This window comes from Lissotriton vulgaris, chromosome 7, assembly GCF_964263255.1.
Source record: "Lissotriton vulgaris chromosome 7, aLisVul1.2, whole genome shotgun sequence".
Classification (NCBI taxonomy): domain Eukaryota; kingdom Metazoa; phylum Chordata; class Amphibia; order Caudata; family Salamandridae; genus Lissotriton; species Lissotriton vulgaris.
The window spans coordinates 1,243,133,940-1,243,147,117 of NC_141695.1; the positions used below are offsets into that span (position 1 = coordinate 1,243,133,940).

Here is a 13,178-nt window from a genome sequence, read left to right on the forward strand (position 1 = left end):
TTGCAGTGAATGAGAATAGACAAACCAGAGACAAGTTGGAGCAAGAGAAACGTTACTAATATTCAAACCACCAGTTCATTTGTTAATAATCAGAGTGGTCCATTAAGGAGCATACTAAATGCAAATTCCAGTATCTGTCCTCCCACAACAAGCCTCTAAGTTGCTCTGACAGGATTTAATTAATAACACACCCAACATGTTGGCAAATATAGGAAATGAATAATATTGAAAATAAAAATGTTTTTAACATTTAGAAAATTGCTTTACCTCCAATCAAGTCAGTAAAGAACTGTGATCATCGGTTCAAAAGCATATAAACAGAATCCACATTACAGATTTATATCCTACACTATCAACCTCATCCATAACCATTACTGAAAAGATCAAATATACAAACAAGGAGTCTAGAGTGAATAAGAAATTAATCTCTGGGATTTATCCATTGTTACAACTTGGTTACATCTTGCATCTAGGGTGAGGAGTATGATGCAGTGCCAAGTGTACCAAGTTTCAGGCAAGTTGGAAACAAGCAAAGGTCAGTATGTCAGTATACAATGGGTAGCCAACCTCAAGACACTCACCTGGAAAAGCAGCGCACACAGACCAGTTCATCTACGTCCCACAGACTGACCAGAGCATCTGCACTGCCTGTAGCAAAGTACTTGCCTGTGGGGTCAAACTTAATGCAGATGCAGTTAGATGGGTGGGCATTGATAGACTGCACAGGCTTCAGATCCGGATAGCTGTAGGTAGAAAAGTACAAGAGAGGAAAACATGAAGCAGCAGACAAAGACTGTGAGCAAGGACATGTTACTTTACTACTTGCAAGAGAAGGGAACAAAGCAAGGAACATATAACACAGGCTTCCAGAAAATGTTTTTACTGCGAACACTGAAAGAAAATATATTAAAAATGTGTAATTCCTATCGATTTTGCACACCATGAGCAGTCCTTGATCTAGTAGTACCCTTTAAAATAAATGTATTTATTTCACCTAATAAAGCTTAAATATCTTCAGCACAGAGTTGATACAATTATAATTCAGATCACCACTGTTGGTGGGAACTGACCTCAAGCTAACGTGAACACCTCAGCTGTGGATAGGCCTGGCCACTGCTCACCTTAGAATATTGATGCAGCCATTGCCGTTGGTCAGAAAGAAAAGGTTGTTGTCATTGTTCCAGGATATCTCATTCACCTCAAATTTGAACTGCTCTTCAACCTTGCAGCGATGCATCTTGGCATCGATGAATGTCACTACATCATCCTTGTTCCCCACAGCAATGGTCTGTCCATCTGGGCTCCAGCAGATGTTAATATTTTCTCCTAAAACGCAAAAACAAAGAGGAGACCTAAGAACCATGGATGTTAACCCAGTACCTCACAAAACTGACACTCAACAACTAAATGGTAGGCAAATATGAGCTTCAGATGTTAAGAGAACGGACATAGCTAAGCAAGGTTGTACAGAAATCAGACATCTCGCATTTAATGCCCACTACATGAAACTGCACAGATTCATAGTACGAAATGTAAAGAGAGTGAACAATAACACAGCCATCAAATGAATCACTTAATCAACCCTTTGCTCGTAGAATGGAATTGGGACCCTGAGAATTTAAGAATGAAAGCATGGATTTATATGAAATGTGCTCAAGAAAATCACTCTCAGAGGCAAAAAGACACAACTAGGCACAAGAAAATATTTGCGCATGGAGCTACTACAGCAAGTAAATGATGGACAGGGAGTAAGTACAGCCCTATAAAGCACTTAGTGTGAAAATTCAAAATTGTTGTGGTCAGTTTGACAAGTGCACAAATGATGATAAGCTCCCTCTACTGCAGTCAAGAACTTCATAGAATTTCAACAACTGGATCACCTCCAGCACTGACTCCCTTGCTCCCTCAAACACAGCAAGATCCAGACCCCAGGCCAGTTGGTACAAGGAGAACTCAACTGATGAAACGCCACTGCAACAACTGTAGCTCAAATGATGAATGAGCCAGGACAATGCAGACAGGAGCACATTCAAATGCGCCCTAAGATGCTACCACCAAATGATCTGGACCACAAAACTCGCCGCTCTGGCCAGCACAAACGGAAGCAAAGAAATCTTTGCCATTGTGAAAGATTTTAGCTCATCATCGGCCACCTCCAAATCAATCACCCCCTCACAGGACCTCTGCAGCAATGTCTCTCCATTCTTCAGCAACAGATTCACCATCATTTACAGCAACTTCAGCATGCAACCGGACACAACAGACCTCACCAAACACCTTCCGATCTTATTCAAAGAACCAATGCTAACCACATGACTCGTATTCACACCAGAAGAAACCACTGCCACCATGAAGTAGATCCACTCAAGTGCCCCATTGGACCACTGCTCCCACCATGCCTATGGTAAAGGACAGAAACTCATCGGTGCCATGCTCACACACATTATAAATGCATCCACCTCTAAAGCGACATTCCCAGATGCTTGGGAACCTGCAACTGTCCTCCCACTGCTGAAGAGACCCTTTGCAGGCCCTTCAACCCCCGCCAACCACAGACCGAACTCCCTGCCACCATTCCTTGCCACGGTCTTAGAGAAAATCATTAACAGACACCTGACCGAATATCTCAACAATCACCAAATCCTCGACATCCCTCAGTCTGGTTTCAGACCCAACAGCAAGCAAACTGCCCTCCTCGCTGCCACAGATGACATCTGCATGACTCTGGACAAAGGAGAAAAGAAAAGGTGACCCTCATCCTCCTGGACCACTCCACAGCTTTTGACACAGTCTCCCACTCAATCCGAATTCAATGCTTACACAACATTGGAATTCAAGGACACGATCTCTGATGTGTCTGCTCTTTCCTAACTGGAAGGACCAACTCAGTCTGCCTGGCACCATACACCTCGAACACCTGCAACCCAACCTCATCTGGGGAGTTCCAATGGGATGCTTCCTGAGCCCAACCCTCTTCAATGCATACATGATCCCTCTAGCCCGCATCATCTGCTCTCACATCAAAATCATTAGCTACGCCAAAGATGCACAACTCATTCTCTCCCTTATGTACAAGATGCCTAGTACCTGGATCAAATTCAATGCCTGCATGACTGAAATCACCCACTGGATGAATATCAACTATCTAAAGCTAAATACTGACAAGACCAAAATTGCAATCTTGGGGAACAGCACATCATCATGGGAATCCACCTGGTAGACAACAGAACTCAGAACGCCACTAACCCCCACCACCCACGTTAAGAACCTCTGGATCATCAAAAGCAAACTTGACATGGCCTCCCAAGTCAATGTCATTAATAACTCATGCTTTCATACCCTGAAGAGGCTGAGGCAAATTTTCAAATGTCTCGCATTCAGCATCCGGAAAACAATCACACACGCCCAAGTCAAAAGTAGCAGGACTACGGGAACACACTATGCCAAGATCAACCAAAAAAACTCCCCAGAAGGCTCCAGACCATTCAGAACTCAGCAGCTAGAATCGTCCCAACCCGCACTAACATCACACCACACCACACCACACCTGAAGGAGCACCACTGGCTCCCCATTCAAAACCTAGAACAATTCAAACTCCTCAACCACACTTTCAAGGAACTACATAACACCGGCTCAGTATACCGCAACAATCACAACTGATTTCACAAACCTTTCAGACACCTCCACTTGTCCAGAATCCTACTTGCACAAATCCCACTCATAAGAAAAGCCCGATCCAGAGGTTGGGCCTTCTACATTGCTCCTAAAGTGTGGAATGACCTGCTGCTACACACAAGAGCCTCCTCCTCACTTCTTGAATTCTGAAGGAAGCTGAAGACCTGACTTTTCACATATTCCCACCAGGCCCTAAGTGCAGCTAGTCTCACACCTTCTCAGCACCAGATTACACTCCAGAGTGATACTCTACAATTCTGCATAACATAACACAAAATGGTAATAACACTCTAGCTATTGCTATAGATTGTCCCAGAACACGACTCTTGGAAATATATGTCCAACCCAGTGAGCAACCACAGACATTCCTAAAAAGATTGTCTTCCCATCTGCTGCTTTTTACTTGTTGAATTAAGGTTGGTTTATTGAAAATAGAGGCACTTCTCCTATAAAGCTTTTCTCACCTTTTGTAGTAACAGTGGTAATGCATTTTGCAGATCGTACATCCCAAATTCGGACGGTTTTGTCCCCTGATGCAGTGACAAAGAGGTCCGGGTTGGTAGGGTGCCAGCATAGTTGATCCACACTGTCACCATGTCCCCGATAATTGTTCTCCTTCACCTATGGATGCATTTGGAAACAAACAGATCAGTTTTGCAAACATTTTTCCAGGCAGCATTTGACTTTAGGGTTCTGTAATAATCCCAACCAATACAAGGCTTCTGCTTGGTGGCAAAACCAGAATCCCAATTGTTCAGGGCTAAAAACAAACATATATGCTTCCTGTAGTAAGTAGTGCTAGAGCCACTATGCCCAATTTCTGTAGGCTCCCCAAACCTTTCTGGTCGCTCCTGAAGGACCTCAAACTCCCACTCTCAGAACCCAAATTATGGCACATTATCACAACATTAAATAGTAAAAGGCAGCATAATGTCCCTTTAAGAAATGTACCACAAATAACTTTCACTAGTGTCCTCCAATTTAGAAGCACATTCATTTTACCACATACGTGACAAAGTTTACTCCAACTGGACACCCACAGATGGTTATAACAGATGCAACCATATTACTTATCTGAATCAATAAGATAATATGGAAAGGTTTTACCTCCTCTCACCAGTAGGAGCAAAGTATCAATGTGTACATTTCACCACAACTCCTTACACTGGTTTAATGACAAGCAGTCGACCATAGGGCTGATGAAAGTGGATAGAACTGTGCTTTTTACTCAGTAACATTTGATATAGTCAAACTCTCAACCAGCAAGGAGATAATGCAGGCTATTCTCATGCTTGCTTATTGGAGTATGCCAGATTTTAATTCCCAAGCACTTTGGGAGGTTCTCTTGTTGTCCCTTCTATCTCCATGCATACAACTGGGGGTTCTAATTTTAGACACATTCATCACCCACAAGCATATATAGGACCACTAACTTTACCTCAGGTTGCCTCCTATTTAAGGATCACACAGCAAGTCTAGATTCGAATTACTTCCTACTTTAAATTTAATCTGATTGATTGATTAGAGCCTTGTATAGCGCAACTTTACTCGAGGGCGTCAAGGCGCTAGTGATGGAAAAAAGCTGAATGTGAGGAAAAAGAAAAGTGTCAATTAAGGATAGGCTTCCCTGAAGAGCCAGGTCTTCAAGGCCTTCCGGAACAGAGAATGAGAGGGCTGATCCCTAAGATCCACAGGAAGGGTGCTCCACATCCTCAGAGCAAGGGAAGAGAAAGCTCGCCCGCCCCATCTTGCTTTAAGAATTCTGGGAACTGCGAGCAGGTTTTTGCTTGCCGAGCGAAGGACCATACCAGGGACATAGAGAGACACAAGAGGCCTAATGTCTTCTGCCCCAAGCCCATAGAGGGCACGATGAGTAAGGCACAAGGTCTTGAAGTCAATCCTGGCTTGCATAGGAAGCCAGTGCAGGTCTTTCCTAATGGCTGAACCGGATGAGCGCCTAGGAGCATCCACAACGAACCTTGCGGCCGCGTTTTGCAGGATATGGAGATGCTGGACAAGATGTTTGGAGATTCCCTGATAAAGTACATTACAATAGTCCAGGCAGGAGGCTATGAGGGCTACTGTGACATGTTTACGGGCTTCAATTGACAGATAATGTACAATTTTCCTCAGGATTCGCAGAACCCCGTAGCAAGTTGAGGCCGTCCTGCCGACTTGTTTATTGAAGGAAAGCGAGGCATCAAAAATAATGCCCAGATTCCGAGCTCACTGAGTGGGTGTGGGGCAGGTGCCAAGGGCGGAGGGCCACCAGTCCGCCTGTGGTTCCGAAATTCTGGACCCTGCTGTAATATGGTACCGAGGCCCAACACCCGTGTCACAAAATATCATCGTACCATGACGAATTTGGTATCGGCAGACCGGTAATGATTAGGACAGTATCCCCATGCATTTGCGTCTTGATTGAGTGATGCTATCACCCTTAAATCGTGGTTTCCGTTCTGAACCCTCGGACTCCATTTTGTGAACGGCATCCATCTTATGGCTTGCCCTCATATAGTCAATTGATTAAGGCCGAGGTTGATCCGAAAGGACACGTCCACCTTAGCTGACTTCCCCATGACCTGGCCGAGCTGACTCCACTGCCTCCAGCTAAACCTGTTCGGACAGTCCCTCGCCCAGTGGCCGAGTAAGATAGCATCAAGGCACAACATGCCATAAACCATACACTACATACAAACCATGTTATCCACACACATACACCTGTCCATGTCTCTTGTTTATGGCCGGTTTTACGATGAGGAGGTGCCCGATTTTATTGGGGTTTCATCAATATCTGATGGTAGTTCTGGGCCGAGCTGGGTAATCTATCACGAACTGTACACACGAAATTATGGGTTGGCCGTCGTGACTTTGCTTTTCTTTTGTTGAACAAATATGTATATGGTTGCATCATAAAACAAGGAATTCTTGCCTGAAGTGTAATATTTCGTATAAAAGGAGAAGGCTGGTTCTGTAAAAACGAACAGTCTCCTGAGAACTTACATCCCGTGCTGTCAGTTGTACTTCTAGGACACTTGTTACTTGGTTGCAGCCAATAAAACTTGATCTCTGACTTCACCTAGAAGACTCTGTGTTTCTGTGGTCCGGAACAGGGAGAACTCAGAGGTCTTCGGGTGTTATCCCCTGGCACCACGGGTTCCTAAAAGCCCGGCACCTCACGCCGACCAGATCTCCTGCTTTCCTCCAAAAATGATCACCTCCGTTTTCTCCCCGTTAAGTTTAAGATAGTTTTTTACCATCCACTCCGCTACTGCCTTCATGCAGGCTTTGAAATTAATGGCAGTAATGTCAGCGGCTTGTGAGATGGAAACCATGATCTGAGTGTCGTCAGCATAGGATACGACTTCCAGACCAAAGGATCTGACAAGCCTGGCATGCGGTGTTACGTATATATTGAAGAGTGTGGGGCTCGGGACGAGCCCTGGAGAACCCCACACTGCACAGGCTTGACTGGGGAGAGATGGTCACCCAGCTTGACCCTTTGTTCGCGCTCGAGTAAAAAAAGATGTTAAGAGACTGAGCGCCGGTCCGTCCACTCCTATTTCCTGCAGACGCCCAGCCAGACGCCAGAATGGTAGGAGACAGAGTGTCGAAAGCGGCGGTCAGGTCGAGCAGGACCAGCAGGGTAGTCTGGCCACTGTCGACCTTCGCGCATATGGAATTAGCGACAACTGTCAGTGCGGACTCAGTGCTGAGGGCTTTACGAAAACCATGTTGGGACGGGTCAAGAAGGCTGGAGTGATCTAAAAAAAAAAGCACTAAGATGAGAATTTAAATGGGTTTTAAATATTTTCGCTGGGGCAGGAAGCAGGGAGATTGGGCAAAAAATGTTAAGAATCCCAGGGTCTAAGGTAGGTTTCTTAAGGAGGGGCTTAATGATGGCCAATTTCCAGGGCTTTGGGTAAACTCCCTCGAGGATAGCCTGATTAATCACCTCTAGGTAAGGAGGGAGTAGGGCATCCCTGCATTGTTTAAAGATTTTAAGAGGGCAGGGGTCAAGAGGGGATCCAGACTTCAGGTTGTCCAGAAGCAGGTTCATTTGTTCTAGAGTAAGTAGAGGGAAGTCAGAGAGATAACCACCCTGTGGTGTAATAGAGGTTGCAGCTGGTAAAAAAGTCTCAAGTCCGAAGAGGGCCCTAAGTCATGGTTAAGAGTTTCTAGATCTGAATAAATGTTGGAAATCTTCTCGTGGAGATAAGTAGAGATTTGATCACAAAGGTTCTGTGAGGTCTGAATAGGATCAGGTGATTGAATGGCACACAGAGAGTCCACAATCTTAAATAGCTCCCGAGGGGAGTTAAGGGAGGAAGTGATCCTGGTGAAGTGGAGTTTCTTTTCTGCCAGCACCGCAGCTTTATACTCCTTAAGCAATCTCTTGTGGATGTCTTTTTCAAGGGGATCAAGGTGGAGTCTCCAGAGCCTCTCCTGCTTTCTGCAGCCCTGCCTAAGCACTCTGAGAGCATCTGAGAACCAGGGTGCTGTGGGGCGCTTCCTGGCAATATAGTGCTGCTTCAACGGGGCCAGGGTATCAATGGCTTTGGAGATAGCATTGTGAAGAACAAGGGCCGAGGTGTCAGTTCCCATGGTGAGAAGATGTGTATGACTAGGCAGCAAAGGAGCCAGAGTTTCATTATTTATCCCCCTAAAATGTCTCCTTAATTCCCATCTGCTGGGATCTCCCTGCTCAGCATTGGGAGGAAGAAAGGAGAAGACAAAAGGGACAGCTAAATGGTCGGACCAAGACAAAGGAAGGGGAGTCCCTATCTTTATTCTGGGGTCATTCGAAAAGACTCCATCCAATGTAAGTCCCGCGGAATGTGTAGGCCCTATCACAGTTTGTTTTAAACCACAAGAGGTCATAGAGTCCAACAGATGGATAGTATCTCTGGAGGTGTCATCCTCCAGATGGAAATTAAAATCCCCTAGAATAGTGAAGTTGGTCCTATTCATATAGGGTTCCAAGACTTGTGATAGATCATAGCTAAAACTAGATCTAGGTCCCGGTGGCCTGTAAATCAGGATGCCCGTAAGGGAAATAGTAGGAATGGGGCTAAGAACAAAGTACATAGCCTGGTAAGGCAGTACAGAAAGATGTTCGATGTGACATTTTATTGAAGTTCTGTGAAGTATTCCAAGACCCCCCCCCCCCCCCCCACCCCCCCTCTCCGGACCTGCCTATCCATTCTAGCCAGGGAGTATCCCTCGGGGATAGAGTTTAATAGTTCAGGACCAGAGGACGCAGAGGCCCAGGTCTCAGTGACAAATGCCCACGCAGGGTTTCTTTCAGAGATAAAGTCCCTAAAGGTCAAGTTGTTTTTGACTAATGACCTAGCGTTAATAAGGAACCCATCCTCGATGACTGGCAAGGGGGGGGTTCGGGTTTCTCAGCCCAAGAGCGCCTGAAGTGGGATGTACGACGGGATGAGCTGGGATTTCTCTCATAACAGTGACACAAAGGGGTATTGAGAAACCGCTCCGGGGTGAGCGTATGATGACAGCTCTTACCAGGAGGGTTTTAGTGCAGTTAGCATATGTAGATCATAGTAGTGACTAACCTGGCCGTGTCTAACAGAACCAGCATCCGTCCCAGCCTCCAGCGCCTCCTTAGCGCGGACGAGCGCAGACTGGCAGGACTCTGGCACGACTCTGGCACAGGTCCGGAGCGTCCGCTGCGCGGAGGCATGTCGGTCCTATTTTATGCTCCTAGCTCGCCTGCCCGACTGTCTTTCTCCCAGCCCAAGATGGCCACTCTAAATCGATCCCCTCGACCGGCCGCCTCAGTACCTAAATCGTCTGTGGGCTGGCCCGAAATGCGGGTGATGCAGCAGTGCAAGCTCTAATCATGTAAGGGCTCAGAAGTACAAGTGCACGGCGCAATTTAAAAAACGAAGTAAGTTTTTGTAGTTATTTAAAATTTGTGACGAAACTGAACCAGTTTTACAAATTCGAGGCACAACAGGGGAGAGTAAGCAGAAAAAAGCGGAATGGGTGAGAGAGCAACCTCCCGGCTTCCGCCTCAGGAGGTGGGAAAAGCAAACAGCTCACTAAAATAGAATTATTATTTTTATACAGCCATAAGGGCAGACGAGACTCGGCTTGAAATGCCCCCATTGTATCTACGACAAATAATTTCTAGAGGCTGCGTGAGGATCAACTGAGTATCTTACACATAAATGTACCCAGACCACCTACTAATAATAATAATCTCTTCCAAAGTAAACCATTTAACTCCCAGCGATGATTTTTAGGTCACAGTTATATGTAGAAAGTTTATAGACTGGAACTTCCAAAAACACATTCACATAGCTTCCTGGACTGTTCCCATGGGGAGCAGGGTCAAGACTGACTTGCATATGGCTGGGCCCTAACTGGAATTGCATGGAGAGCAAACAAACGTTGGATTTAGGCCCAGATCTCTGTACGGAGGGGTTAATGTTTGACAATGTTCAGCATTCCAGCCATCATCTTTTTGTGTTGTTATAGTCCATGATACCAGCCAAAGGGCTTCGAAAGCTAGGAAAAACTAAATTAAACATTACTACTATGACAAACTCAAGAAAAAGAAGAAGAGGGTTTTCAATTAGATAGTGGGTAGCAGTAATATGTTTCTATTTCTTCCATGTGGATTCCTTTCTGTGGTTTTTAAATTAAAGTTTTTTTCTTTGTATGAATATCACTAGTAAAGCCAGACACCTCGCTAGAAAACTCCAATATCCTCAATAATACATATACCATAAGACCATAGAGTATGTCAAAAATATCACATTTATTAAAAAAATATCACATTTATTAAAAAAGAGAAAGAGTTTCTTGTTTCAACTCATTAGACATGAACAGTTTCTTGCCATAAAATTACATACATATTATGAATCATACACAAAGGTTCAATGTAACAGCATATATAAAACACAATTTAAAAAGCCAGTTTTGTCGACGCGTTTCGGTGCTTAAAATCGATAGAACACCTTCCTCAGGACTATGGTTAAAAACTTCACTAATCTAAAAAGGTATATGAGACATTGATTAGTATACATTACAAGAGGAATCGTTAAGTTTTTATTACAGAGATAGTTTTTTTCTAGAGAGAATATGGTCATGGCTACAAGTAATAAGATCTTACTATTAAAGCATTTTCAATTTGCAATACCAGTCTTGATCCTGGAGTGGAGTAGTCTTTATGCACCTCTGCTTACTCGTCTAGAGGATCTATATAAAGATTGACAGTCATATTAGGTTTGTAATCCAACTATCACTATGGTTCATAATTAATACATTCTAGCTATTAGGGTTCATAGCTTACTTTACGGTAGTGCGTGGAGTTTATATAATATGATATTGGCGGAGACTCATCCAGGTGCTTTGTATATAACGGATTGGGTCACTTTGATGTCATCATTTTCTCAAAGTCGTTTAAGAATATTCCAAGGTCGGGAGGAGCCAAGATGGCCGACAGGACGGACGTGTAGGCTCCTAGCTCCGCGAGCCTCTTACTCCCGCACTGGTATCCTGCCATCTATCCTGAGTTCCTGATGCGGTGACACGATGACATGAACGCGCTGATTGCAACCGCGTTCCTCCGAGGTCTCTATCAGTTGTCTGGAGGGAGATATCATCGCGCAAGCCGCCCGCCATTGCACCCCCTGGACCCTGCTCCGATCGCCGCCTCGAGATAGCGTTTCACCGGGACGACGTCTAGTGTAGGCGTCGTTGTTCCAGGAGCGCTTGCTGCCCACGGAGCGAAACGGAGGGGTCACTATCGGAACCTGTGGACTCCGGACCTGGATGCGGTGGTTGCTGGCGGGACAGGACCCCCCTCCCCCCTCGCCTCTTTGTGTGCTGCGACTAAAGGGCTGAATCGGCTCCGGTTGGCGGAGCCGTCTGAGCAGGGGGCTGCTTTGCGAACCAGCGGCGAAGGGGCTTCTACAATTTGCAATCCGGTCCCGGGGGCCGCTCTCCTGCCGGTGCTCCCACCTGATGCCTCCCGAACCTTGGCTCGCCCTTCCTTCCCCATTATTGTTGGATTGTTGAAGATGGCGCCGATCTCTGATGACGGGGAGAAGAACGCTTCTTTGTCCTCTGGACGTCCTGTCCCGACCCCACTATCGTCTAGTGTGGGACTGCAGCGGGCCCCAACTTGTGGGGATATCCTGTCAGCTATCGCGGACCTAAGATTAATGTGTCGGCGAAATGCTAGTGACTTGTGCCGTAAGTTTGACGAGGCAATGCCTGCGCTGGGACACCCGTGGCGTTCTGTTTCCCAGCTGCCTACAACCATCTCTGACCCGTATACTATGTTTCAGCAGGAGCCCGAAAGGAAGCTGACGATCTCTGGCTACAGTGTTGCCGCCTCGCCTGCCGAAGTGGTTGTGGATACAGTGTCTTTCTCCACTCCGGACTCCGAGATTCTGCATCTGCCATCGTTGTCTTTTCGTGATATGCTGATCCCCCGGCTGCTAGACTTCTTTGCTGGCTTTGCCCCTGGAGCCTCACCCTGTCCCCAGTCGGCTGTACTTCCTTCTGTGAGTGCTGGGAAGCTAGTCTTTTTTGCCACTCAGCCCATTGTTTTCTGGGGACGTTTACCTTCTCCTTTCACGCTTCCTCTTCGTCGGAGACGGCCATCTTGTCCCTTTGTACTGTCTTCGGTATGTTTCCAGCAGTGGCCATTCCTGGGAGGATTTCAACGCTCAGGCCAGGGTTGATGGGTCCTTGTTCTGACTTTGTTTGCCTGAATGACGACGACCTGGATTTTGACACTACTTTGGAACTTTCGAATGTGCACTGTGTGATGGTTTTTCCCCTACAATGGGCCGTAATTGGTGGGCGCAGCTGTTGATTTCTGGTTAGTGGATGGGGGCTCGGCGTGCGGGCGGTCCTTGGGTACGTGCAGAAGGGGGGGGTCCCCACTATGGTTTCATTGCTTGGCTGGTTGAATTTTGGCCTGAATTATCCTTAGACGTAATGTGCGACTGCACTGCTGCTACAATTCCTCGTTACGGGCTGTGTCTGGGATGGTCCCTAGTGGGTCGTGGTTGCTGGTATAGAGGTTAGGTGTGGGCTGGGAGCCCGGTTTAAAATTCATGCTGCTTTATTTAAGTACTGACTTTGGTTGGGACTGGCGAATTCTACTTAGTCCTCGGACTTTCTCCATTGCCGAGTGTGGCCATTTTGTCCCTTTGTTCTCGTGGGGGTGGGCTCTCCCTTTCTTCTTGCAGGTTCGGGCTTTTCGGGATGGGCGGGCACAGGGGGGACGTCCCAAATCGGGCCGGGGCTAGGCCTTATTTAATGGGATGGATGCATGGGCGGGCGGGAATCGGGCTGGGACTGCTTCGGCTTCCTTTGCCCGTTCCACCAGATTTGTTCCTCCCCTTCCGCAGCCGCTGATCATTTATTCCACGAGGCGATGGGGTTGCAAGGGGCTGGGAGTCCGGGAGATCGGTTACTGTGTGGGCTCCTCCCCGCCTCCTTCTTTTTTTGGGAGTGG

General features: G+C 46.4%; 1 protein-coding gene across 1 annotated transcript in view; it reads right to left on the reverse strand.

Moving 5' to 3' along the window:
* THOC3 (THO complex subunit 3) overlaps nt 1-13,178 on the reverse strand; it is a 97,700-nt gene that overhangs the window by 68,230 nt on the left and 16,292 nt on the right. Inside the window, exons 2-4 of the mRNA XM_086931743.1 lie at nt 4,141-4,297; nt 1,122-1,326; nt 582-743 (exon numbers count right to left, since the gene is read on the reverse strand). Coding sequence (XP_086787869.1) covers nt 582-743; nt 1,122-1,326; nt 4,141-4,297 — 524 coding nt within the window. The remainder of the gene's footprint in view (nt 1-581; nt 744-1,121; nt 1,327-4,140; nt 4,298-13,178) is intronic.